Source organism: Paramormyrops kingsleyae, chromosome 5 (genome assembly GCF_048594095.1).
Source record: "Paramormyrops kingsleyae isolate MSU_618 chromosome 5, PKINGS_0.4, whole genome shotgun sequence".
Classification (NCBI taxonomy): Eukaryota; Metazoa; Chordata; class Actinopteri; order Osteoglossiformes; family Mormyridae; genus Paramormyrops; species Paramormyrops kingsleyae.
Window position 1 is genome coordinate 8,232,249 of NC_132801.1, and position 27,011 is coordinate 8,259,259.

Consider the following 27,011-nt stretch of genomic DNA (forward strand, 5'->3'; position numbering starts at 1 on the left):
AACATAAAAAAGTAATATTTTTCTAGCCTCAATACAAGTGTCTTTAAAAAAAAAAGGGGGGGGGCACAACTTTCACGGTTGGTGCATAATCGCGTGCTTAAATAACATCTAGAGTTTATTTTATATCATAAAAAGCCCTGGCCGGCCCAGTCCTTTCTGCAGTGAGAAACAGTTTAGGCACTGGAATCACCTGGGACCGATGCTGCTGCTGTAAGAGACGCACATGAATGTCTTCTCTTTTTTAACCTCTGTGACAGTGCCCCCCCCCCCACCCCCGACCCCCTCGTCATGCCTGTTGCAACCCCCCCTCGAAGAGAAAAAGTGAAGATCCCCAGGTGTCTGGGTGGTTTTCGCGCCTCTCCTGGTCTTTTTTCTCCTTCTTGCGTGAATATGTTTGTTCTCGTCTCATTATACAGCTCGTCCGCTGACCCTGGACTGTGACGCAGTCTGAGGTCCTGCTCCCACACAAGCGCCACAGGTCAACTGTGAAGTGACGGGGGCCCGGAGCGTGCTGCCGGAGAGGGGGACCGAGGACGGTCAGCCAGGTCCGGGACGTGGCAACGGGTGCCGACGGCGACAGGGAAGGAAGATTCTGGAAGACTGGTCATGTTCGTTGGAGATTATTAATGGCAAACAGAATACTATGTCGCTGGGTTCCTCCTCCGCATCATGGAGAAGACGTGCATGCAAACACGTAGACTTTGCCACAAATCGAGCGTGTACCCAGCTTGGCTCAGACGGTCACCTCTGTCCTGCTGTTGCTGAGGAACGCCCTTTGCCCGTGGTGATGCACGGGCTGGGGTGACAGGGGCACGTGTCTGTAGACTGCCGAGCGGGAGAACATCTCCGGCAGGGTCTCCACGCTGAGCTCACGGCCCCCGGAGTGGGCCAGGCGTCGACCAACAGCCTGAGGGGGGTGGGAATATTGCCGGTGAATGTGCACCTTGCCGTGATCCCAGGCGGCCAGGTCTAGGTTGGAGAGCAGAGGGTGCGTGGTGGTCTTGGTCAGTTTGGTCCGCGTGGACACTCCCCGGGGCATGGAGAAGCTCATCGGCGAATTGATGTCCGTCACACACAGGTAGGACTTGTCCTTGGGTTGGAGTGGGAGTGGCTGGAACGGGGAGGGTGGAGCCCGGTATTGGGAGAAGTCTATCAAGGGGTAACTTTTATAATACCCTCTGCTGGAGGTATCTGCTACAAGAGGGAGGGGGATAAGAGATGGGGGAGGGGTGAGAGAAGGAGGGGCCATGAGGTCGATACCACCTACCACCAGCCCTGCCTGGTGATCGCAACCTCATGTTATCCTGTTCATTCCATTCATCAGAGGTCATTGTGTTCCTCAGTCTAGCATGTCTGGTTCATTGTGACATCTGACAGTAGGGGGAATTTCCTTGTTGATTAGGTTGTTAAATACTGGGGCGGAAAATGCCTGGTGTCAAAGAGGCAGTCCTAACTGGCATTGTAGTCTTGATTGATGTGAAACATGTTTGGGAATCCTGTGTCACAGTGTTTCCCAACCCAGTCCTCGGGGACCCATAGACGGTCTACGTTTTTGCTCCCTCCCTGTTCCCGGCGAGGACTGTCTCGGCTTGGGCAGCACAGCTCGATAAGGTTTTACCCTTCGGAGAAGGATGGTTTGTAATTTTAAACATTATTTAAAGGCACAAATCATATTTTTCCAGTTCTTTCTCTGGAATTGGCTAGGAACAGATGAGATGCATGTTCGTGGGGAGAGAAAGGAAGTATTAGCACTCAGGCAGGTGGGCCAATGGCAGCTGATTAATCTCCTGACGGTTCCTTTGGGCCAGAGATGTCACCATCCACCTCCAGGTCCCTCCATCCCCTCTACACTGCCCATGCCTGCACAGTGGCAGCAGGGTCTAATTAAGACAAAATTAGGCCCGGCCTGGTCCAGGACCCCGCTGCTGCATCTGGCAGCGCCTGCGCCGGAATCTCCATCTGCCCCCTTGTAGCCGTCCTGCACCTCCCCCCACTTCTCAAGCTGACCCTGTCCTTTCGGTGACTTTGTCCACACGCCGAGAGCCTGCACCTGCAGCGTTCTTTATTGCCCTCCCAAGGGGAGAGTGAGAGGGTTAATCTACGTCTGAGGGCCAGGAGTATGGTTATATACTGGGGATGATCAGTATGGGTGTGGTCTATACTGGTCTGAGCCAACATGCAAATGATTTGACTATAAAACTGAGGCCACAGAGAGAAAGAGTTTTGTCACCCATGCAGGGGAATCAAGGGTATAAACAATGACCTGGGATGGCAGAGATTGCCCTATTTGGGCAATAACTCTATACCAGACAGAAGTTGTGATCTATTAGGTGTAGGTGTGTGTAGTCAACTTTGAATCTTCCAGACACACCATGTTAGGGGCTCACTGGGTGTGTTGGGAATTGGCTCCCGGATGTGATCTTCTCAGGGTCTCTGGGAAGGATTAGCGTGTCTGAGATGGCCGACGCCACGGAGGCAGCTGGGAGCAGGAGGACACTCACCGATGGTCTTGAGCGATGTGTACCTGGCGAGATTAACACCTGGTGCGTGGAGGCTGGCCTGGGGGTGGGCGAGCGGCGTTGCCAGGCCATACGGGGAGCAGGGGATCTCGTTCAGGTGGTACTGTTCTGGGGGGGGGGGAGCAGAAATGTGGAGATTCAATGCAGGTCTCAGAGACGGAGCTACATGGCCACCTATAAATACAGTTCAGTTCAATATATTTTTATATTGCTCCTTACATGACACGGTTGTCCCAAGGCGCTTAACAAGAGTGTATAGCAATATATTATTATTACGCAGATACTGAATGGTTTATGATACAGGTGAAAGGAAGAAAGAAAGTGCCAGAAGACAGTGGGAGACTGAGGAGAGGAGAGAGAAACAAAAGCTCCACAGTACAGTGACAAAAATCTCCTGGGGGTCCAAGGTTGACTGGTTTCCCAACCTTCCTTCACACTAACATTATTGCTGGCAAAGAAAATAAATTCTCATGCTTTTATAAATGCATGTAGCTTTGGTTAAAGAGAAGAGGAAATGAATGATTTCAGTGAAGGTTAAGGTTAGGACAGTTTGGGGGACTGAATGTGAATCCCTGCATATTCTCACAGTAAGGGGTCCATAAGGGTTAGGCTTAGTGAAAGGCAGGTGAACAGGCAGATGGAGTGAGAGGCACAGAGAAGCACAGGCACATGGAGTGAGAGGCACAGAGATGCAAAGTGAGAGGCAGATAGAAAACACAGGCATGAGGAGTGAGAAGCACAGAGACGCACAGGCAGGTGGATTGAGGATTGAGAGGCACAGAGATGCACAGGCATGCTGGGTTGAGAGGCACAGAGAAGCACAGGCACACAGAATGTCCGCGTTCCTCTGTTGGGCAAAGGGAAGTGTGGGCTTTTTTGCTCCCGAAGCTTCACACACCCCCATATCTTTAGCAGTAAGATAATTAGCTAATTGCCTAGATGGTTAGTTAGATCTGTGTTCAACAGCGAACAGGCTTGTGCAGAGATGTGTGCTTGAAGCCACATTGCTTATTAGGTGAGGGGGTCACTCTCATCTGCCTGTACTTCTCTCTCTCTCTCTTTGTGGAGCTGGTGAGGATGCTGGAGGAAATCAGGCCACAGTTTACGTATATGTGGCTGCACATAGTCTGGAAGGAAAAGAAAAATTGCAGTATGCGCGCACACACACACACACACACGCACATGTAGGGTAAACATAACCTTAGGTGGACCGCTCATTCATTTCAATGGGAAAAATGCTAATGCTAACTATGACAACCTTAACCCCCACCCTGCCCTAACCATAACCATAAGTAACCAAACAAAACACAAGAGTTTTTGCATTTTTAGTTTTTTCATAGCAGTCACCGATTTTTATAAAATAGAGTTTTCCCTTATGGGGACCAGGAAACCGGTCCCCATAAGGGAAAAAAACGGATATTTATCACATTATGGGGACATTGTGTCTCCATAAGGATAGGTAAACCCGCTCACACACACACACACACACACACACACACACACACACACACACACACACACACACACACACACACACACACACACACACACACACACACACTCACACACACACACACACACACACACACACACACACACACACACACACACACACGGCTTCCCTCAAGTCACACAATGGCAGCAGGTAGCAGCACATACAGTTCAGTTGTGCCTCATCCATCTCCATCTGTCTGAAGTAAAGGACAGACTGGCTCAATTTACAACCGGCAGGTTCTAAGTTCACATCTTCAGAGAGCATTTATTATTAATTACGCTGGTAATTATCTAGCCGAATACAGTGAAATATTCATCCATCTCACAACCACTTATGCAGTACAGGATCATGGACAGGGCTTGGAACCATCCCATGCAGCACTGGGCTTGGAACCATCCCATGCAGCACTGGGCTTGGAACCTGTCCCATACAGCGTGGGGCTTGGAACCATCCCATGCAGCACTGGGCTTGGAGCCTGTCCCATACAGCATGGGGCTTGGAGCCTATCCCATACAGCGTGGGGCTTGGAGCCTGTCCCATACAGCGTGGTGCTTGGAGCCTGTCCCATACAGCGTGGGACACAAGGCAGGGGACACCCTGGCTGGGATGCTTGTGCACCGGAGGGCACACACTGTCATACACTACAGGCCGTTTAGACCTGTAGTGTAACTGAGCGTCTTTGCATTGCTAATGGGGAATATGAACCACAGGGAGAACATGCGACCACAGGGAAAACAAAGGACCTCACACACAGTGAGAACAGTGAGATTCAAACCCACAATTCAGAACAACACTGTTACCCATTGCATCAGTATGACAGCCCACCAAAGCATCTGTCTTATCCAAATGGGTCAAGTGAAAAGCTGCAAGATCCACTCAGTCATACTGGGTCAGCACAGAGTTAAAAAGGGAGAGGGAGGATTCACAGTCAGTTCTTATCTATCCACGTCTTTGCAGACAATTTAATCGAAGTTCAATATACCTGTTTCAGGTCTCCATGGTCAGTCATTCTGCTGAAGCTGTTCTGGGTGACTACCTTGTTCAGAGATTAGCAGGAACTTGCTGATCTGGGATCAGATCCAAGTTCTTTAACTGCTTTACCAGATTGTGTCCCCCACCTATCCAGTTGCACCCCGTCGCTCATTTTACTTCCCTCTCCCGTAGCCGGCTATAACTTGAGTGGGTGAGTCGTTCCCATCTCCCGACTCGCCCCTCCCTCGTGGATCTGGGCAGATAATGAGAGCGGGCCGGAGGTCCTCCGGGCGAAGTGCTGAGACGTCAGGAACGCGCGAGCAGCCGGCTGCGCAGGAGGAAGGTGGCATGGTGGGCTCTCGCTGTGCATCTTAACTGGTTCCCGGGCAGCGTGGGGGCAGGATTACTGGGCAACGTGGGGGCGGGATTACTGGGCAGCATGGTGCACTTTTAATTTAATAAACAGAATGCAGGCCGCCTGAGCTCGGACCCCATCTCTCTCATTTTGGCGCCATTGCGCCATCAGGATTCAAGATTCTTTATTTGTCACATGCATAATTATACAGGTACAACACGCAGTGAAATGCATCCTGAACCGCTCATACTTTGTGCAAATAACAAAGAGGCTTTAAAATAAATTATGGTGCACCAGCCTTTTGGTTCATGAGGCGCCGGTGACTCTGTCAGCCATGGCATCCAAACGCAGCCTATCCCTGCCAAGTGGCAGGTCAGTCTGGGTCACATGTAGGGGACGTCTGGGGGGGGCGAGGAGGGGCAACACGTCCTTGCTAACTTTAACTTGAAAGCGAGTGCTGACATAGGGAGGGATACTGTGTGGCCTGAAGCCAAATTTGGGGAAATGAGCTTGGGAAAAAAAAAAAAGAACATTCAAAGAAGGGGAAAACAAATAAGGGAAGGGAAAAGAACAAAGGGATAAGTGGTGAGAAAGAGAGGGAGGAGATAGAGAGATGAAGAGGTGGTCACCATGGGCCACAGTCATGTGACTCGCACGGTCACAAAGACAGAAACCTTCTTAGGTTCATGACATTTACAGGACGCTAAAGGACGAAAGGTCTACAGCAAGGCGAGTCGCGGGTGTGTGTGTGTGTGTGTGTGTGTGTGTGTGTGTGTGTGTGTGTGTGTGTGTGTGTGTGTGTTTGTGTGTGTGACTCCCTCCTCCTCCCCTCACTCTGATTTGAAGACTGAATCGTGCTGTCGGTGTCTGCTGAGGACGCTCCCGTACCGAGTTACATGGACGTGAGTAAACAAAATATCTCCCTCTCACTCTCTGCGTGTCCAAAGTCCGGTTCCGGCTACAGCATGGCTTGGGGGTCAGCCTGTGTAATTCACTGCGTTTTTACACGTACAGTTCTTCAGTCCTGGCTATATAAAGAGCGTGCAGCCGACGTGAAATGATTCCGAAGGCGCATTCACCTCAGGTTTTTAATCCTGCTCGACAGGCCCCAACGGGCTGTAATCTCTAAAGGCACGAAAGGGGCACCTGGTTTTAAGAGCTTGTCACCGTCCCCAGGAACAGAATCCTTTAAACAGTGCCCCTCCCGTCGCTCTCTGTGGAAAGCCACGCAAATCCCCCCAACGATGGTACGAAGGTGCTGTGCCGCCACGCATGCTAATGTCCTCACCGAGGAGCAGGGAGCGAGACAAGTGGGGGCGGGGGGGGGGGGGGTGTCAGGATTTTCCAGCTGTCTGAATTGGAGGTGTGGGGGGGTAGCAGTGGCAGTTTGAAACCCTTAAACCCGGTGCTGGCTCTGTCCTGCCCTCGCATGCGGAACCGCCGTATGAAGGACGAGCCCCTTGCTGCCGCTCAGCCCGCAGGCTCCGCATGAGGGCTGGCGATTCACCTCAGGGCTGCGGTCCTCTGTGGATATGCAGGGCTGCCCTTCTAGTTTGTGGATTTCAAGTGAAAAAGAGGCAACTAGTCGTTCCATTTCACTTACATATTAGAGTCAAATAACCTGGGCAGTCCAGTCTAGCAAGTCTTAAGTGTTTAAGAAGGGATAATGTTCAAAAAGACAGAACCATTCAAAATCAATTAGGAGTCTGGGTAACACTTAAGGCCATGTTTTTACAATTTATAAACAGATTCATAACAAATAATAATGCGTTCATAAAGCATTATAAACATGGCTATAAATATTTTTCAAAAGGCATAACACATTATAGCCATGTTTATTATGCGTTATGAATGCTTTATCAAGCTCTCAACTATAATGCACTATAGATACCTTTATAATGCATTATAATGGTCAGTATAAGCATTAAGGATGCTTAGTACTGCATTGTAAAGGTATCTATAGTGCATTAAAGATGAGAGCTTCATAAGCCGTCATAATGCATAACATACATGGCTCTAATGTGCTATGCATTTTATAAATATTTATAGCCATGTTTATAATGCTTTATGAACGCATTATTATTGGTTATGAATCTGTTTATAAATTATTAAAAACATTAAGTAAAGGCCTTAAGTGTTACTGGAATCTGTGGCTACCTGTATGCTTAACGAAGCATTTAATCATAACAGCCTCGTTGTCTTAGGATGCCTCATTTTTACTCCTTTTTAACTGCATTCTGTTATTCCACACACCGCCATGTTTCGGGGGGGTGCTCCTCTTCCTGCAGCCACAAAGCCCCTCCCACCAGGCGCGGGCTGAGCTGTCCGCAGTGCAGAACGCACCCTGTCGCGACCCGTATTTGAATAACATGACATTCAAAGTGAACACAGACCCCTGATAGCTCCTCTGCTGGCAGAGAGGTCTTGCTTACTCAACCGTCAGAGAAGAGTACTGCGCGTATACCTCTGCTTTTAAGTGTCTCCTTAGTCGCACACAGAGAAACACACGCAAGCACACACCTAGTGAATGTAAAGTGAGGTGAATGTGAAGTGAATGTGAATGTAAAGTGAAGTGAATGTGAAGTGAATTTGAATGTAATGTGAAGTGAATGTGAAGTAAAATGAATGTGAAGTGGAGTGAATGTGAAATAAAGGGAATGTAATTCTAAAGTGGAATGAATTTGAAGTAAATGCATATGTTAAGTGAGGTTGAGTGACCTTTATTGACATGCAGTCCATATACAAATACACTACACAGTGAATGAAATCAGATTCCACCTGGACCATAGCGCAACATAAATGCTAGACAGACTGTACCACGAGACAGACTGTACCACGAGACAGACTGTACACGAGGCAGGCTGTACACGAGGCAGGCTGTGCATGAGGCTGACTGTACATGAGGCAGGCTGTGCATGAGGCTGACTGTACACGAGGCAGGCTGTGCATGAGGCTGACTGTACATGAGGCAGACTGTATACGAGGCAGACTACACATGGCTGACTATCCACGAGGTAGACTGTCCACGAGACAGACTGTACAGGAGGCAGATTGTACACGAGGCAGACTGTACACGAGGTAGACTGTACCACGAGACAGACTGTACACGAGGCAGACTGTACACGAGGTAGACTGTACCACGAGACAGACTGTACACGAGGCAGACTGTACACGAGGTAGACTGTACCACGAGGCAGACTGTACACGAGGCAGACTGTACACGAGGGAGACTGTACACGAGACAGACTGTACACGAGGCAGACTGTACACGAGGCAGACTGTACACGAGACAGACTGTACACGAGGCAGACTGTACACAAAACCACACATAGTGCAATAATAAGTGACCTGACCGAGGAATTATTAAACGTGCACAATATAAATATAAATAAATGGGATGCAAGCAGAAGCTGTCACAGGTAGCGGAGTATGAAATAAACACGTAAACACAGGGTGCAGTAAAGTACACAGTGTAAATGTAAATTTATTAAGTTAGGGTGAGCTGCGGGGGGGGCAGCAGGTGTTGAGGATGGCCCTGGTGGCCTGGGGAGGAAGCTGCTGTAGAGTCAGGTGGCGCTGGTCCAGCTACCGCGGTAACTTTCGCCAGATGGGAGGGGAGCCGAGAGTCCAGGAGAAGCAAGGTTAGGATGCAGTATTCGTGGCTGGAGTCCCGGATGGAGGCAAGGGAGACCCCAGTGTTGCTTTTTGCAGCTTTTAATATCCACTGAGGGAACTTGTGGTCTAAGGCGGCCACTCAGGACACTCCCCGTAGAAGGTGGTGAGGGTGGGCTAAAGAGGATTGGCTCTCCTCAATCAAACACAACATCGCAGACATGTGCTGTGATCAGGCGCTCCCACAGACCCTCACACACTCTCCGAGCTCCTGCAGATCAGAGACCACCACCCTCCCCTGAACCAGGGGTCCTCCCCCCCCCAGGTGCACCTTCTCAGCATAAGCCGGAGCAGTGGGTGTGCTTCTAGACTGCTTTGTTTTGTGTGATTTCACTTTCTCAGCCAAACGATTCGGCCATTTCTACAGAGGGTTCGCAATCTGGATTTGAATCGTCACCAGCATTATCCCACTGTTTCAAAGAGCTGTTACTCTGTAAATGCAGGGACGGTCATTCTTGTCTGGCTGCATGCCGCAACCCTCTTCACATGAGGAAGGCTTAGCCTGCAGAGCAGCAACAGCAATGCCGACAGGAGCGTAACAGCGAGGTTCTTGTACTGAATATGACTGAGCCCTTCCTGCGGCTCTTCCACTCATTTTTGCCTCTTTGCCCTGTTAATGGGAGTTTCACGTACACAAAAATGTTCTTAGAGCAGAAGGAAAAATGATTGGTTTAAAGAGATAACCAATCATATTGTACAGGAGATAAGTCCAAGCAACTAGAGGAGGCGGAGCCAACCAATCAGATGTCTTGGTTCTTTCCTCCTCTAGTTGATTGGACCCACCATCTCTACAATCTGACTGGTTATCTCTCTGAACCAATCATTTTTCCTTCTGCCCTCAGAACATTTTTGTATAAGAAAAACTCCCACAAGCCTTTGCCCTCTTGTTTCAAGACTGAGGCAGGGAGATCTTAAATCTCAGCTGTCGTCAACAACATGAGACCATGACACAGTCGTGGGGTGTGGTCAATGACAAGGCCGATTGGGAAATCATTTTGGACAGCCGGTGCTCATTTTTGATTTAAAGGTGGTTGAAGCGATAAACCCTGATAAACAGGGATAAATTTAAATACCCGCAACACAGCAGGACACCCTGATCGATAGCAATATAGCCCTGCCATGAATCACGTCTGTGTCCTGTAAGCAAATAGAGGCTCTCGTCTGTGTTGTAAACGGTCTGATTCTGCAGGCGAGGGGGCATGTGGGGGCACAAAAGGGGCCCTGAGGATTCATAAAATCACCCGGACTCACAGATCATAAGAGGCCCTGATGGGAGGTCAGCCAAGTTCACAGGAAAGGAGATAATCGGGCTGGGGGTCAGGTGGGGGGCAAGATGGAGGTGGTTAGATTTGGATGAGAGGAAGGAGGGTCGAGGATGAGAAGAGAAACACAGAGACAGCTAAGTGGCTGAGAGAGAGATAGAGAGAGATGTGATGGTGAGAGAGATAGAGAGATGGCGAGAGAGAGACTGAGAGAGATAGGGAGAGATGGCGAGAGAGATGGTGAGAGAGAGATGGAGAGAGACTGAGAGAGATAGAGAGAGATGGTGAGAGAGATAGAGAGATGGCGAGAGAGAGAGACTGAGAGAGATGGTGAGAGAGAGATGGAGAGAGACTGAGAGAGATAGAGAGAGATGGTGAGAGAGATAGAGAGAGATGGTGAGAGAGATAGAGAGATGGCGAGAGAGAGAGACTGAGAGAGCCATCTGCACAGAAATGGCATGCAGCTAATCGATGGGCGGGTCTCCAACTGGAACCCCAATGGCTGCATCGTAATTAAGCTGAAATTGCCCGTGTGCATTGAGCGGCACGTGCAACGGGACTGCGGCGGAGGGGACACGAAAGGGGGGGGGCGCATCTCACAGGGAGTCGGAAGCTTTATTCTCTCACTCATGAAAAAGTGGTCTGAATGAGCTGAACTGCCTGACATGGGGGGGGAGTGTAACACCAGGCTTCACATATAAAGTCACACATAATCTTGCCTTCCCAGAATGCACCGCTACTGTATTACTGCTGAATGCTCTGGATTATTATATTAAGTGCTACTGACACAATAAGTACTAATAATTGATACTGGTTTATATATTTATATTTCATTTATTTAGCTTTTATCCCAAGGTGACGCAATGTAACATTGCGTAATGATATAATGCAATGTAGATTTTGAGAAAGCCAGGTCAGACAGTCCCTGGGGCAATTGCGGGTTAGGGGCCTCGCTCAGGGACCCGAAAGTGACATCACTCTACTGACCTTGAATTTGAACCAGTGGCCATCCAATTACAGACACAGTGTCCTAAGCCCCTGAGGCACACAGCGCCCCTGGAGTAAGCGAAGTGTAGTGGAGTATGGCAGTAAGAGCAATGCGAGAAATGCATGCTGGGAATTGGAGTCTGTATTGGCTTGGGGATGGTTGGTGAGAACCCGACTCGGCGTCTGTGTATCTGGGACGTCCTCCATTTCCCAGAACTCACCGCTCCTGCTGCGCCGCATGCGGCCGGGCATCCCGTTGGCACCCAGGTGTGGCGTCCCATCCATGCTCACCTCCCCACTGGGCTGCTTCAGCAGCTCAGTCAGCGTCCTGCTGGAGGTTGAGGAAGAGGTGTGTCAGAAGCAACCTCACACACTGAGGGACGTGCCCGTGTGCCCCCCCCACAGGATTCCGCGGTGAGAGAGGCGTGATGCCGTTTGACACCCCTGTAGAGCTCCTAAACGAAGAGTCAGCAGATATTTAGCTAAAAGGAAGCGGTACAAACAGGCTGCATGGAGCTCGGGGCATGCTGTAGGCACTCCTGGCACAATGACAGGCCCAGTGTTCCATAGACATTCTGAGTAATACAATCTACCCCAGGGAATTCTGGGAAGTGAGGATGGAGGTAGGGCCATGGAGTGCTAGGTAGCAGAACAACACATCCACGGTGTGTTTTGTCACAGGGTGAAGTAGGCACTCTGGGGTAGGGGTCCCAAACATTTTGATGTCCACGGTCCAGTTAAGTCATACTAAACTGGTTCAGTTGCAGATTTCATAACTATATGTATAAGGTTTTTTCCTCGCGCTAACAGATTGTGTGGATGTGAGGAGTCGTGAAAAATTGAATGAAAATAGTTTATATTTAGAGATTAATCAACCCCACCACAAACCCCCAGCTGTCCACATCCGTAGAAAACTGGTCACGGTCCAGCACTGGCCCTGGGGTTAGGAACCCCTACACTAGCGCACGGCCACACGGTCTGGTCGCGTCTGGGAAAATGGAAATGGCTAAACTTATTATTATTAACATATTTAGAATGTGTCGGTTTGTCGGGAATTTCTCCGATGTCTAATTTTATTTGTAAATTCATACTTTCCGCCTAATTTTTCTTGAGAAACGATAAACATGCAGAAATGTGGAGTGCTGTAATGGTTTTCCTTAGCATGGAGGATACTGGGTCGCTTCTGGTGGCCTCGGCCACACTCACTGTCTTACGTCTACCCAGACCAGTCTGGGCTCCTGCATCGTACGCTGCAAGGCAGTGGAAAGATGCTGGAGACCCAGGGTATTCTGGGAAAACAGCGCTAGCTGAATGCTTTGCTTGGGCGACACGTTCCCTCGCAGATACACGCACGGGTGCCGGCAGGATGAGTGTCTCCGCTGCTCGCCTGTGTTCCGCTGCTCACATGTCAATTTGTTTTCAGTCTAATCTCGAAAAAAGTGACTCGAAATTACTAATGAATGAAATATAGTCGTAAATTATCATAATCTGCAGAACTGCATCAGCAGAAAATGGCACGGCAGCTTAGGCAGCTCGAGAGCAGCGTGCCTGGGCGAGAAGCTTTAATTAACAGATGCATTATGGGATATTACGTAGCTCGTCCCCCGTCCCGCTCTGCATCAGCCTGTATTGTTCACGTTTTGTGCGTCCTTCGCAGTCCTTCTCTCGGAAAACCATCCCAGGAATTTCTGGAACGTTGCCACGTCTCTCCGGAGTCATGGAGAGTGACAGGCTCCACCGCGAGACAACTGACCCGTTACTCTGCCCATCTGAGGCTCTACCGCCTCCAAATATATGGAAGGGAGTTCCTGTGGGGGGGGTGGCAGTAAAAGTGGAAATGTCACCTCCCGATGCGAGTTTGAGTCCCAGGAGAGATTTCTAGTAGGCTTGCAGAAACCTCGTAAAAATTATGCGAATATGATATCAGCTATGTGATGAAATGGGAATTATACAGCTAGGCAAGACTTAAAGGCTTCCCTGCTAACCAAGGCCGATCCACAGCACCAACCCCCCCCCCCCGGCAGACCGGCCTACGGACCCCATTTGCCAGAGGCGTGGGCAATGTGCCTGGAAAGCAGGGGAATTCTAACCGAAAGAAGGAGGTATTTCTCTCCATGTCAAACCAGAATAAAAGCTAATAATCCCCCCAGTCTGTGTCATGCGATCTCATTGGCTCGGCGCTCCATCCTGCCTGGGAGTGGTAATTGTTTTCCATGCCGTACATTTGATATTTATTCTTCTTCACCAGGTTGACAGTTCTGTCCTGCTGCTTTTCTTGGTCTGTTTTTCCACACGAGCACATCTGCTCTAGTCCCATCATACACCAGGCACCACCAGAACCCCCCCCCCCCCACTAAGAATGGCACTTTCTATGCTCAGATCCCCCCCCAGCTGTTATCCATGTGCTGTGGGGGCTTAAACCCAGCCTAGAAAGCGGGTGTCTGCATGAACAGTGATGTGGGGGCGAGAGAGAATCTCCCCCTGGCTTCTGAGAGACTTTCAGGTCCCCATGCCACTCGGTCCAGGCTGAGCACCTCCTCCTATCAGTGTCCACGCTGCTCTGCGGCGCCTCCCAGCCTGTCACACCTCATGTGACACAGCCCCCGTCAGTCACCTGCCATCTCTCCCCAAGGCTCAACACTCCTCACAGCTCTTTGGTGGCTCCTTAAAACTAATCCAGACCTTTTCCTGCTCGGAAATGATAAAAAAAAAGCATCGATTCTCTTACAGAGAGTGTGGTGTCTCAGTAGGCACCACTGTAGCCTGCATGAAGCCTCCATGTTCTCAGGTGTTTGCATTGGCTTCCTCAATGTACTTCCTCACAAAAACCAAAGAAAGCTGAATTGGTGTCTCTAAATTGTCCTTATTTGTGAGTATGGGCTCTGCAGTGGGCTGGCATCCCATGTGGTCTACCCTATACTGTCTTGGATAGGGTTACTGAAGTCTTGTACTGGATGGATGGATGGATGGATGGATGGGTGGATGGATGGATGATTCTGATAAATATTCCATTGAGCCTAACATGTTAAAGATGTTTGCGTTCATGTTAAAATAAATCCTCGATTTTATCTGTCGCAAAACCCACTGGATCTCTGGTCTGAACCTTGAAAACAGCCTGCATTGTCTTCCATAACTGTCGGATTGGGAAAATGGCATTCTGATGAGAATTATATTAACTGTAACATAATAAGGTCTAACAACATTAGTTTTCAATAAATATGATTTTCTGAAGTCCTACAGCTGGGTAATATAATGTGACACGCATCTCTGTTCAGCATTAATTACAGGGAAAAAACATGAAGGAACCATGAAGGAATGAGGCTTTACTTCTCCTTGGCTCTCAGGTTATGATGTCACCTGCACCACCAGCAGCTTTGGAGAATGGTCATGTGATAAGAAAGGCATTCCAACCTCATTGGACACCCTAAGAGATATTTCATTGGCTGATCACAGTCTTAATTGAGACCAGCCCCTCTCCCTTGTACATCAGGTGATCTGTTGACCTGGGGGACCCTCTGGTCCAGATAATGTCCCGATAATTATATTTGGGGTCAGTGGGTTACAAATAACTCAGTGCTTTTCCTAATGACAGCAAGCTGCCTTTTAACATCAGTCAGCAGCAAAGTGAACGAGTCAGCATGTAACACAGAGGACAATTAATCTCTCCTTTGAAGTGAAAGCTCAGGATTATCCTGACAGTGACTTTCTTTACCTATCAGCCTGACACCCAGGTTCTTATGGTACGTGGATAAAAGCTTGTTCCATCCATTCCCCTCTGATCCCAATTTACAGGCTCTCAGAAGCAACACATTCAAGAGGTTTGCGTGCTTTTCCTTTTGGGGAATCATAAAATCCATCCATCCATCCATCCATCACAAACCACGGGCCATGGTCTTCAATATTACATGATGATCCACAAATATGAAATTATTTTTCATCTGTTTTGCAGACTTTATCGTCTGTGTAGAGTATTTTTATTTCACTTTTCAGATTTTGAAGTGCTTTGTTTAAAAATAGATAAGATAAAAATAAGATTAAAAAAAATAAGATGGAACAATAGGTATTTCTGCACCGTCTTACGCAGCCTCAGATGCAGCGTCGGCCCGAATCTTTTGTGCTGAAGGCCAGGAGGGTGCAGAGCAGCCGACGGGTGATAAGCTAATGAACCTGAGATGCAAGCTGGCCCCCGCCCTGGGTGGCGCGGGGGCCGAGACGCCCCGGACGCGGGGGACTGCCCATCTGTCCACCTTCACCGCGGGTGGATCTGTGCGCTCGGTCGCTTCAGGTCACAGCATGTGACGTTTGTCCAAGGCGACTCACTTTCTTTTAGATGCCGTGAGTTTGGGAAGTTTCTGCAGCACGTTCCTAACGAGGATTTGAACCTATTTGCTATTTGGTTATTTGCTAATTACGGCTTGTTTTGAATCTATGTACTTGGTGAGATCGGCTCCTCGTTTGTGGGCAGCGCAGTGGTGCAGTGGTCAGCACTGTCGCCTCACGCCACTGCGACCTCAGTTTAAGGTTCTCTGCCATGGATCCATGCGTGTGGAATTTTCATGTTGTCGTCGTTCGGTTTCCTCCAAATACTCCAGTTTCCCCCCAACAGTCCAAAAACATGCTGAGGTTGATTGGAGTTACTAAATTGCCCGTAGGTGTGTGTGAGTGTGCCCTGCGATGGGTTGGTGCTCCTCCAGGGTAAGGTCCGGACCCCCTGTCACCCCGAATAGGACAAGTGGTGACAGAAACTGGATAGATGTTCTTCATTCACTTCTTGTATCTATACTCCATCCCTTCACCTCTTGTGATCGCCTATCACATCCATCATCAAACCACTCATGTACAGTAGCACAGGATAGGAGTGACCCGTAGCCCATCCATTTACTATTCATATCCACAGACTATTCACCTCTATGGTGTATCCATTCACCATCCGCATGCGTATCTCTGCTCCATCTCTTTGTATCTTGTTCTCATCCGTTTGTTGTGCATTTCTGCTGTCTATCCATTTGATGTGACTGTCTGTTGCCCATGTGCAGCTCTGTTCTGGTCCTCACCCCCCGTGGGAGAGCGTGTACTCACCCCACTCTGCTTTGTCTGACTCTGACGGACAGGGGCGCCTTGGCTCCTGCGCAAGTTTAAAATAAATTCGGCGACGGCGGCCGCTATTTCTGGAGCCCCCCGGAAAAAAAAAATCCTGAGTGACAAATCCTAGATGCGTGCATGGTGGGAAGGGGGGGGGCGGAAGTCAGTGGGAGGACGGGGAGGCGCCGTCCACATCCGTCTGGGTGCCGTGAGGATTTCCGGAGTGGGGGGGGGCGCAAAATGTCATAGAATGACCACCAGGGGTCAGCCATGCGTGTGATGAAATTTGGGGCGGGGTGTATTTGAGGATTGTCGCTAAGCACTATGTCCTGAACTGGAAAGACTCATACCTCAACCTGCTCTAGAATGACCAACATTCTTCTCGACTCCTATCTGTCCTGAGATGGGTGTGGCTCGGCAGCATAGTTCCGTGAGACAGGAGGCTGTTGATTGCCTCTGTGCTCCATTACCTTCATCATTTTAATGCTTAAAAAAGGGCTAGATTCACGAAGAAATCCAGGAGCAGTGGGGCACAGGTGCAGAACAGGTGTGGGGAAGCCCAGCCACCCCTGTGACCCAGCCCCGCCTACATCCTGACAGGCCACGCCCATCCCTGTGGCCCAGCCTATGTCCTGACAGGCCACACCCACCCCTGTGACCCAGCCTACGTCCTGACAGGCCACGCCCATCCCTGTTGCTCAGCCCTGCCTACATCCTGACAGGCCATGCCCCCCCTGTGGCCCAGCCTACATCCTGACAGGCCACGCCCACCCCTGTGGCCCAGCCCACATCCTGACAGGCCACGCCTACCCCTGTGGCCCAGCCTATGTCCTGACTGGCCACGCCCATCCCTGTGGCTCAGCCCCGCCTACATCCTGACAGGCCACGCCCACCCCTGTGGCCCAGCCTATGTCCTGACAGGCCACGCCCATCCCTGTGGCTCAGCCCCGCCTACATCCTGACAGGCCATGCCCCCCCTGTGGCCCAGCCTACATCCTGACAGGCCACGCCCACCCCTGTGGCCCAGCCCACATCCTGACAGGCCACGCCTACCCCTGTGGCCCAGCCCACATCCTGACAGGCCATATTAGCTATACATGGATTAACTACAGCCCCAGTGGACGTGATTTGGCATTAGCTATATGTGGATTAACTGCAGCCACAGTGGATGTGATTTGGCATTAGCTGTATGTGGATTAACTGCAGCCACAGAGGGCATGACTTAGCATTATGTTTAGGTGTATCAGTTACAGCCACGGTGGATATAGTCCACCTTCAAGTGATATATGTTCAGCCAGATTTCACATCTTTGTCAGAATCACCATAGCAGAAACCCTTCATTAGCTCAGTGAAGAGATTATCATTTGGCACTAGCTAAATGAGTCGAGCGCACAGGCGACCGACCCTGCGGAAAGTGCGGAGGAAAGGTGAAAGCCAGGACAGCTCCTGCAGCTCATCTCAACGCCCCCCACCCCCACCCCCCAACCCAGCTCCAGGGCATGGAAGTAGTTAAGATCAAGAATGATTTATTTAACATATTCCCCCCAAAGCAGAGTATTCATGCTGCAGTATGTCTTTATTATTTTAATTATGCAAAGCTGTGATTAATATTAATGAGCAGGGGTGGGGAGATGCATAAATAAATGAGCTGCAGACAGCGAAAGCTCAGCGTCCCGTAGGTCCTCCTCTTACGCTGCCCTGACAGGTGCCAGCTGATGCAGTCTCAGTCCCGGGGTGTCGATCCCAGCACGGTGTCAACATGTCACCTTTTTATCGCCGACTTGAATTAGGGGAGCTAAGTAGCCACTCTGGCTAATGATCTGATTAGCAAGTGGCGTGCCCCCCCCCCCCAATCGCTGAGTCTCGCCGGAGCGCGAGGCCCGGTGATCCAGCACGTAATCCCAAATCAAGCGCCAATCTCGCGGGCACCGCTAATCTTGAGTGAAGTTTTAATCCGGCCACGCGTTGCAGGGAGCGTAAATCTAGCAAAAGTGTTGCTTAGCGTTTGAAATTATGTGAATATAAATATGGAGATTTTATGATTTTTCTGTTACAGGATATTACTTATTGCTCTACCCATGTGTGGTCAGATTCAAACATGTGACAATGTTCATTGCGGTGCTGGTTTGAATCCCATCCTTGCTTTGTGTGCATGCAGTCTGCATGCTCTCCCTGTGGTACTGTGGGCTTCTTCCTGGTATTCCAATTTTCTTCAATTGTCTAACAACGTGATCAAGCAAATTTCATTAATCTTCCAACGCCGTATGCTGACCTGGGTGACAATGGGGTCCTGAAAATTATGTCTGGCACGAGGCACGGAGCGCCAGTCCATCGAAGGCCACACAGTCACACACATGCACACCTCACTATCAGCATCGAAGGCCGCACAGTCACACACCTCACTATCAGCAATTTAGAGACGCCAATTTGCCTAAGCACACATTTCTGGGCTGCGGGAGGAAATCAAAGAATCAAGAGGAATCCTGCACTGCAGTGGGAGAAGATGCACAATCCACACTCAGGGAGTAGAGGTGAGATTGAAACCTTCAATCCAGGAAGTGTGAAGTAGCACTAGTGAACACGGAGCTGAGGTACAGCCTTGTCACGCAAACTGATGTCTCCAAATCGCCTGTGATGGAGTGTCATCCTGCCCAGGGTGTCCCCTGCCTTGTGCCCTGTGCTTCCTGCGATAGGCTTGGAGCTCGCTGCGTCCTCCTGTACCGAATAAAGGCTGTGAAAGATGGATGGAAGCATAGATGAAGGTGAGGCGCACGAATAACTGACCTGAATATTTTTAGGGTTATTGTGGCTGTTTGGTGCGTTCAGTAGTATTTATACAGTGCTGTGCAGACATGGTGTGGGGTTTCAGAGAAGCAGCAGATTCTGCTTTGATTATAGAGAAGTGAAGGAGAAGGTTTTCTGGTCTGCACCCCAAAAGCAGAGATCCTGAAGGCAGCCGTGGGTGAAGATGATGGTTACAGGTTCCATGGGGAACCTATAACACACATTACACCTTTACAAATTTAACCATGGAACCACCCCCCCCAGTCCACAAATTGCACTGTGGGGGACCCGCATTTTCTTCAGCTTGAAGATGGGAACCCTGGTTTGGGGGGGGGGAGGGCAAGGTGATATTTTGGCAGGGGGTCCAAAAGTTCAAGCTACGCCCACGTCCATAGAAACTTATTTTGCAGAAGAATGGAGGGGAGGAGATCGGTGAAGCGAGAACACAAGAAGGTGAGAAGGAGAAAAGAGAGGAACAGGAGAAGAGAGAAGAGGAGCGAGTGGAGTGTGTGACAGGGAGGGGCGCGGCAGCGGTGATGCCGGGAGGAAGTGAGCTTAAGAGTTGCGAGCAAAACGGACGGAAGCGTGACAACAGCTGCCATCAAACGGCTTCAGATCAAGCGTCTCGCTGTCTCAGGATCTCAGGATCAGGGACTTCCTGCGTTTTGGGGCCTTACAACCATCTAACCATTAGGCCTGCGAATAGCAGGCAGGAGTTTATTCTCTCAGCCCCCTGGCAGATACACCCCAGCAATGACACACTGTTCTGACCACACATTTGCACTGCAAAAAATGAAAATCTAAGCAAGTATAATTTTCTTATATTTAGACAAAATTGTAATTTCATTAATAAAACTAACAACACATCTTATGAATAAGATTTATTTGCTTGCATTTAGGCATATTGTCTTATTTTAGGAAATCTTTGCAAGTATAATTTTCTTACTGCACTAGGAGATAATTTTGCTAGTTTTAGGCCATCTCGTCTCAAAAGAGAAACGGAACAGAAACGCCATTTTTTGCAGTGCCAGGCTTTGGAATTTATGCAGCTTAAACCCCTCAGTCGGTCCCCTAAGTCTGATCATAGTAATCCTGAGCTAATTTGCTTGCCTCCTTATCAGATTCACCACAGGTTTCCGGAAGCTGCCATCACAACCCTGGAGAGCTGATCCTTTTGTCTCCTGGTTCTGGTTGTAAAACAGAAGCGTGACTGTAGTTTGACTGCACTTAATTCATGTCAGACATTTACCCGTCTTTGCCAAATACCCAGATTGCAGGTGGGCCTGAGATCACAGCTTCTCCTTCATCACACAAGGAAACACAAGCTAGCAATTTGTCCTTGAATGGTTATGGACGGTGATTTACCTTAGTACCTTTTCAACTAAGCGAGTGTAACTATCTTTTTTCAATCTATATCCTCGCAAAGTAATTTTAAGTCGACTAGGTAAGATTGTTATGAACATATATAAATATCTTTTCAGAATAATGATTCAATGGTTTGCTATTGTGTCAGTTAACATGCAAGTAACACATTTCTTAAGACTTTAATTAGATTGTTTTCAGCTTCAAACAAGGTGGAGTGAATATACATCTGAAAATCCACTCAGGAAACACTAAAATAAATTGATGAAAGCAATAAAGACTATTTATAAAAATCCATGAATAAAATCCATGAATAAATGAATGCATTAGGAGAATAGTTGTGTATTTTATGTCACGTATTTAAATCATATTTATGTGCCCAAACACCTACACTCTCGAAACATTAGTCATTAGCCTCAAACTTGTTCTGATTGGATGACGAGGTGCTGACTTGCTTTGGTAGCCCTCCAATCACACAGCAGAAAGAAAACACGCGGCAACAGTCTGCGAAGTGTGTTGTAATTAACACTCAAGTATTAATGACTGGGTTTTTCGCACTGCACCATAAGGAGAGAGGTGTTCACATCTTACATCTTTTCAGACCAAATAGCAAGGCAGTGATGTGCTGAAGATTCTTATGTTGTTCAGCCATATTTCACCGCCTCCCACCATAATGACATCACTGAGGTTAAAAGGCTCTTTTAAATCAGAGTAAAACTCTTGGAGTTTCTTCTTCGGCTCTGCAGCCTCTCTAACCTCGGCAACCTAATCCTTAATCCGCATTTCACACATCTTTGCATTTTCACACGTATTTCCCGCTCAGAGTTGTTGTGCCGTATGAATTGTTTCTTCTCAGCTCCTAAGTGGCTCTCACTCCGCCGTGGGCGATCCCCCATGATCCTCAGCTCTTCATGACTATAGTGAATATAACACCCTTGTGCCCCCTCCCCCCAGACTCCCCGATGGTGTCCTGGCCCCATTCCCGCTCACCTGGAGCTGGTGATGTCATTCTGCCGGTTGTTCCTCTTCTCCAGACCCAGTCTGGTGAAAATGCCCACCAGCACCATCACTGCCACCACGCCGCAGATGATGTAGACGATCATGTGGGTCTTGTCATGGTCGTGCCCATCCTGCGATATGGGTATGGTCACTGCGGGTTTGCCGGTATTGGCCCAGATGGGCGTGTCATAATTGGAGCAGGACGTCTGGTCCAACCGGTGTGGCTTGAACCGGCAGCAGAAGCGGTAGAAGCAGGTGCCACAGCAATATATGTAGATGCCGGCACTGCAGTTGAAGGGCGGGTCCCACTGACCCATGACATCATAATAGCCCCGGCATCTCATTCCAGAGGGCGGAACCGTGTCCTCCTCCGGCTCCGCTCCAGGTGTCGATAGGGTGATGTCCAGGGGCATCGAGGGCTCTGCCGTCTGATTGGCTGCCAGGGATTCCGCATCTGGCAGTTTGTCAGTCTGGGCCAATGAGAGGCCGCCTAGCGTCAGGGCAAGGAGCAGGAGCGATGGAAGGTCCTGTGCAGTCATGCCAACCCCAGTGACAGCGGAACACCAGCACCAGGTCACGGCTTTTCTCCAGCAATGGGCCAGAAAAAGAAATGTTTTTCCTCAAAAACAAACACCCAGCTGTATAAGAGACAGCACAAAATGGACAATAACAAATGTGGGATTTGCACTCCAGAAATTAAATGCTTAATTAATCTAAGTCAATTATCCAGATGAGCTATAGAGCACTCACACTAACAACTCCATGTGGAACATCTGCGTAACAACGCTGTCAGTCTGCTGGCTCTCTGCTTGGGAGTGTAAACCCACTGCTGTCTGCCAGCGACGTTCCCTCATGGGTTGTCACCTTTTTCTTTAAGATATATCATTCCCAGGAGGTCCTCCCAAAACTTTAACAAGCACCCCCCCCCCTGGGCTTATAACAAATTTTGTTGTTTTTCTCCTTTTTTATTTATTTTTTCCCAAAACAGTTTAACACATGCTTGGGTTTTTTTTTAATCTCTCACTCTACTCTGACTGTTTGCCCTTTCATTCCCCTGGAAACCAGTTTGGTACCACAGAGAGTTTTCTTGTTGCTTTCCTGGCTGCGATATCGAAGCTGGCAGCACTTCTGAAAGGATAAAAATTCGTAATCTCATGAGGAGGGAAAATCCAGCGATGGTCTGTTATGTCAGCCCTTAATCTCGGCACCGGGGACTGACCGAGCCAAAACAGAAAGCAACAGTTCGATGTCCAGAATGCAACGTCCTGCTCAGGACATCATATTTTGGTTTGCAGAGATATTTAATGAGTTTTGGTGGAAAGAGAAATGCTGTCTATTTCAAAAGAGATGCAAGAAGAAAAAAAAATCCCTGTTAGTTGAACAGCGATCAGTTACAGAATTTAAATAACCACTTTAAAAATATTTAACCTAGAAAATCTTTTTCAGAAGATGTAGCTGACAAAAATATTTGAACGCAGCATGTTACGGAAATTAAAGCAAGCTTCTTTTCGGTGAATATTTTAGTTGTATAGCTTTAGGTGTTTCGCCTGCAGAATTTCTATTTATATGTGTGTGAGAATCTGTGTTGTTTTCTACGTGTTAGAAATTAATTTTCCCCTGTTTCTCTGGCTTCCTCCCCTCTCTCTCTCTTTCTCTCTCACTCTCTCAGCCCTCTCCCACCTTACCTCTCTGTCAGTCCTGGTTCACTCCCCTGCACACCGATTAAAAACAGTTATTCCGAAACGTGCCTGCAGCTCTGTGTCCACCACAGGCTCAGCTCCTCTTCCTGCACCAAAGAAAAAAGACCGAAAGGAGACCCAGGGTATTCCTGCTTTGACTTTAAGATGCATCCACAACCGTTCAACGACCAATGCGACTGATGTCTTATCGTGGTCTGTGTTGTTTCTAAGGTCCATTGGCGCCAAACGTCATCTTCCGCTGTAGGATCAAACACCAAAATAGTGGAATGAAGCAACTTGCTCAACAGTCTTGTAGGAGGACCTTGAGGTGTCTCTGCCAAGTTCGTTCCAAGCCACAGAGGGACCTGCTAATGTAACCCTACCTCAGATTGCTGTCAGCCAGTGCCCACCTGCTGTATGCAGCACACGTGAATGTAATATGCATTTCTGTTCTCGTCTCTCTCTTCCTAAGGTTTCTCTTCTGAAACCTCCTAAAAATGAGTGACTTTGTCTTTCTTTCCCTCATGTGGCTCCTCTCCTGCCTCCTGAAGCTGCATTACTGTAAACAGGCAAGACCAATCGCTAATGTTCCATACAGACTCTCTCTCGCTCTCTCCCTCCCTCTCTCTCTCTCTCTCTCTGTCTCCCTCTCTCTCTCTCTCTCCCTCTCTCCCATGAACGAATGAGCGCACCTCCGTCGCGGGCACATTCTTTTTCTGTCACCGATAACCCCCCCCCCCATATTCTACCCCACATTTCTTTAAATCTGTGCTCTGATTTCTGGCTTTTCTGTCTGTCCCTTGGTCCTCCACCACCTGCCCCCACCCACATCTATGACCTCTAGTCTGGCTCTATATTTTCCCATCCTTCTCCAGGTACCCGTCTTGCTTGCACTCTTTTTTTTCCCTCCTTTTCCCTCTCTTTTTTCCCCCTCTCCGCCTCGGAGCTCCTTTAGTGTGACAGATGACCTCCGAGCCGCTGACCACAGAGGGCGCTCTCGCATCTAAATGAGGTGCCCCTCTACTGGTCGCCTTGAAAATGGTCTTGCTTTGCAGGACTGAGTTCTGAGACTGGGGACTGCAGAGTGACGCTGGCGGAGACAGAGGGCAGTCTCACAGTAAGGGACTGCGTCTGCTGGAGCCAATACGGCCGTTACCTTAAATGGGACAGTGGCAGTGAGCGTGGGGGGGGGGGGGGGGGGGTAGGACCACACAGGGGAGCGAGAGGAGGGGGACGGAGGAAGAGTGAGAGCTGTTTGTGGAAGAGGAAGGAGAAAGAGAGTGGTAGAAGAGAGGGGTTGGTGAAGGTGTTGGAGACAAGGAGATTGGTACAGGTGGAGGTGTAGGAGAAACATGGGGGTGATGGAGGGAAGGAGGCCGATGGAGGTGGAGGTGTAGGAGAAACATGGGGGTGATGGAGGGAAGGAGGCCGATGGAGGTGGAGGTGTAGGAGAAACATGGGGGTGATGGAGGGAAGGAGGCCGATGGAGGTGGAGGTGTAGGAGAAACATGGGGGTGATGGAGGGAAGGAGGCCGATGGAGGTGGAGGTGTAGAAGAAATATGGGGGTGATGGAGGGAAGGAGGCCGATGGAGGTGGAGGTGTAGGAGAAACATGGGGGTGATGGAGGGAAGGAGGCCGATGGAGGTGGAGGTGTAGGAGAAACATGGGGGTGATGGAGGGAAGGAGGCCGATGGAGGTGGAGGTGTAGGAGAAACATGGGGGTGATGGAGGGAAGGAGGCTGATGGAGGTGTTGGGGAAACGGAGTGATGGAGGGAAGGAGGCCGATGGAGGTGGAGGTGCTGGGGAAATGGAGTGATGGAGGGAAGGAGGCCAGAAGGGAGGTTTGTGTAGTGGAGCAAACACAGGCAGAGTACGATGGAGGGAATGGGGGAGATAGATGAAGATACCGTCAGTGAAAAGCCCTGTTTGAGCATTTACTGGTAAAGCAGGCGCTGCCGGGGCCCAGATTATGGGACGGCTGTGTCCTTCCGTCAGAAATCACTGTGACACTGTAGGGATGTGGCTAAATGTTTTATATAGACGCCCTTCGAATATTTGTGTCAGTTGGTTTTTTTATTCTTCCTAAGTTTCTCGCTCTCCAAAGGTTGCATCAGTTTCTCTCTCTCTCTCCCTCTCTCTCTCTCTTCACGCCCAGCTCCCACCATGGTGGCCCCGGCTGTCCGCTTCCCCTCCCTATTGCAGGCTTTCCGTAGAGAGACACCGGAGCCTCTGCCGCCGTGGTGAATCACGCAGAGATTCCCGTCTCAGGGTTATTCTGTAGTGTATCGAGATCCAAACCCCAGCACACGTGCAGCTCAGTGCCCTTGGGTATAATAACAGGTAATTATCCCACAGTATTCCAGTTTTGTCAATGACTCAGCTGAGGTGGATGGGTGGGGACAGGCTGGTGGTCCTGGGAGCCTAACCCAGTAAGCATGTGGTGTACGATGGGTTCCACTCTAGCTGTTCCCTATTCACGCCTATTGAAACGCTCAGGCACTTTAGAGCTGCTAATTAGCCTGATCTGCACATCTTTGGGTTGAAGTTCAGAGCACAGAGAAGAAGCGCCCAAGCAAAGACAGGAAGAACAGGCATCCTCCTGCACACAGGGAGTAAGCCCACAGCCCTGAATGTATGAAGGGATAGCGCCCCCACCTGGCCATCGCCATGCATGCTTTATGTTTGTTTTGCGTTTTATTCCAATCCAGTTTTCTCTGCAGCACATCATTCCCATCTCCATCCCTCCTGACTTCTCTTTCTTCCTCTCCCCCATGCACTCCATTCCTGGCTCGGAGGGCAGCACGATGATCAGCATCAAGGCTGGGTGGACAGACAGAATGTTCAGGAGGCAAAGGGGCACTTTCCCGTGACCCAGACAGGCTTTGCTGTTGTACCCTTGAGAAAAAAGAATAATAACAATGACAATATGATTGGAATGGAAGAAACAAATATTCAATTTTGTCAGTGACTTATTACTGTTTTGCTTAAATATTGCCCACCAAAGCACCCCAAATAAACAGTGCATGACCAGTGTGTCACTGGCAGCCAGCTGGGAGTGGGGACAGCCGGCCCCAGAATGCAAACGGTGCACACCCTGGGGGGGGGCCCTTCAGCGTAACCATGTGCCTGAAGTCAAACGCTGCCTGAAGGAATCCGCCTGCTGTTTCTCCACGCGCACGTCGCGTAGAGACGGCTCTCTGGCTCCCCCGCAGGTCATGGGGTCACGGCAGGTCAAACAGCCGGTCCCCTCTCATGCTTCCCGTTCATGTTTAGTAGGGTTTTCGGAAAAGCGTCAGATCTCTGTTTTTAATCATCCCTCCCACTCATGTCACAGCGCGCCAGCTGTTTAGAGATCTACCATAGTCCAAAAACTGCATGTATTTTAACAGCAGAGTACAAAGCATCCAGCACCATTGTATTAAAATCCCTCGAAGAAGCAATAGTTTAGTTACAAATTACTTTCGTCATCAACACATTACAGTTCTACTTCAGAGCCAAAATTCAATTAGACGGATTTAAAATGTCATTAAGTCCAATTATTGACACCACCCCCTGCTTTAAATAAAGTTTTATGAAAACATTCAATTGCAGAAATAAAATTTACAAAAAACATGTGGCTCAGTAGGTTGAGCACCAGCCTCAGATCTCCAGGTGTGTGTGTGTGTGTGTGTGTGTGTGTGTGTGTGACTCCCTCCCCTGGTTCTGTGTCTCTTGAATCCGCTTGTTCTCCCGGTTGCTGGCTGTGGCATCCGTTGCATCCTCTGTATTCCTCCTGGGGTATAACAGCACACAGCTGGGTGAATCGCCACAGTTTGCCATTGGCTGTACTCTCAGATGGATT

At 49.3% G+C, this 27,011-nt stretch overlaps 1 protein-coding gene and 1 long non-coding RNA gene across 4 annotated transcripts; one reads left to right on the top strand and one right to left on the bottom strand.

The window, feature by feature from the left end:
- Positions 1-349: 349 nt before the first annotated feature.
- Positions 350-23,783, bottom strand: shisa8b (shisa family member 8b). 2 transcript variants are annotated; one of them, XM_072712009.1, is made up of 5 exons: positions 23,175-23,783; positions 21,481-22,127; positions 11,484-11,593; positions 2,502-2,627; positions 350-1,191 (listed from the first exon to the last, which is right to left on the bottom strand). In XM_072712009.1, the coding sequence occupies exons 2-5, from the start codon at positions 22,026-22,028 to the stop codon at positions 734-736; spliced, it is 1,242 nt and encodes a 413-aa protein (XP_072568110.1). In that variant the 5' UTR covers positions 22,029-22,127; positions 23,175-23,783; the 3' UTR covers positions 350-733. The 2 variants fall into 2 exon arrangements, with proteins under 2 accessions (XP_072568110.1, XP_023670345.1); XM_023814577.2 differs by having other exon boundaries at positions 11,484-11,590; positions 21,481-22,822.
- Positions 6,094-26,718, top strand: LOC140590836 (uncharacterized). 2 transcript variants are annotated; one of them, XR_011991684.1, is made up of 3 exons: positions 6,094-6,243; positions 25,326-25,510; positions 25,971-26,718. It is a non-coding gene; the product is annotated as an uncharacterized lncRNA (long non-coding RNA). The 2 variants fall into 2 exon arrangements; XR_011991685.1 differs by lacking the exon at positions 6,094-6,243 and adding an exon at positions 24,176-24,285.
- Positions 26,719-27,011: the final 293 nt, after the last annotated feature.

What these genes read in the sequence shown, in the direction of transcription:
- shisa8b (XM_072712009.1), bottom strand. Translation starts at nt 22,028, where the DNA reads ATGACTGCACAGGACCTTCCATCGCTCCTGCTCCTTGCCCTGACGCTA. An exon ending in CATGCGGCGCAGCAGGAGCG is followed by an intron (nt 2,628 to 11,483) that starts GTGAGTTCTGGG and finishes CCCCCCCCCCAG; the next exon opens with AACAGTACCACCTGAACGAG. An exon ending in CACATCGCTCAAGACCATCG is followed by an intron (nt 1,192 to 2,501) that starts GTGAGTGTCCTC and finishes CTCTTGTAGCAG; the next exon opens with ATACCTCCAGCAGAGGGTAT.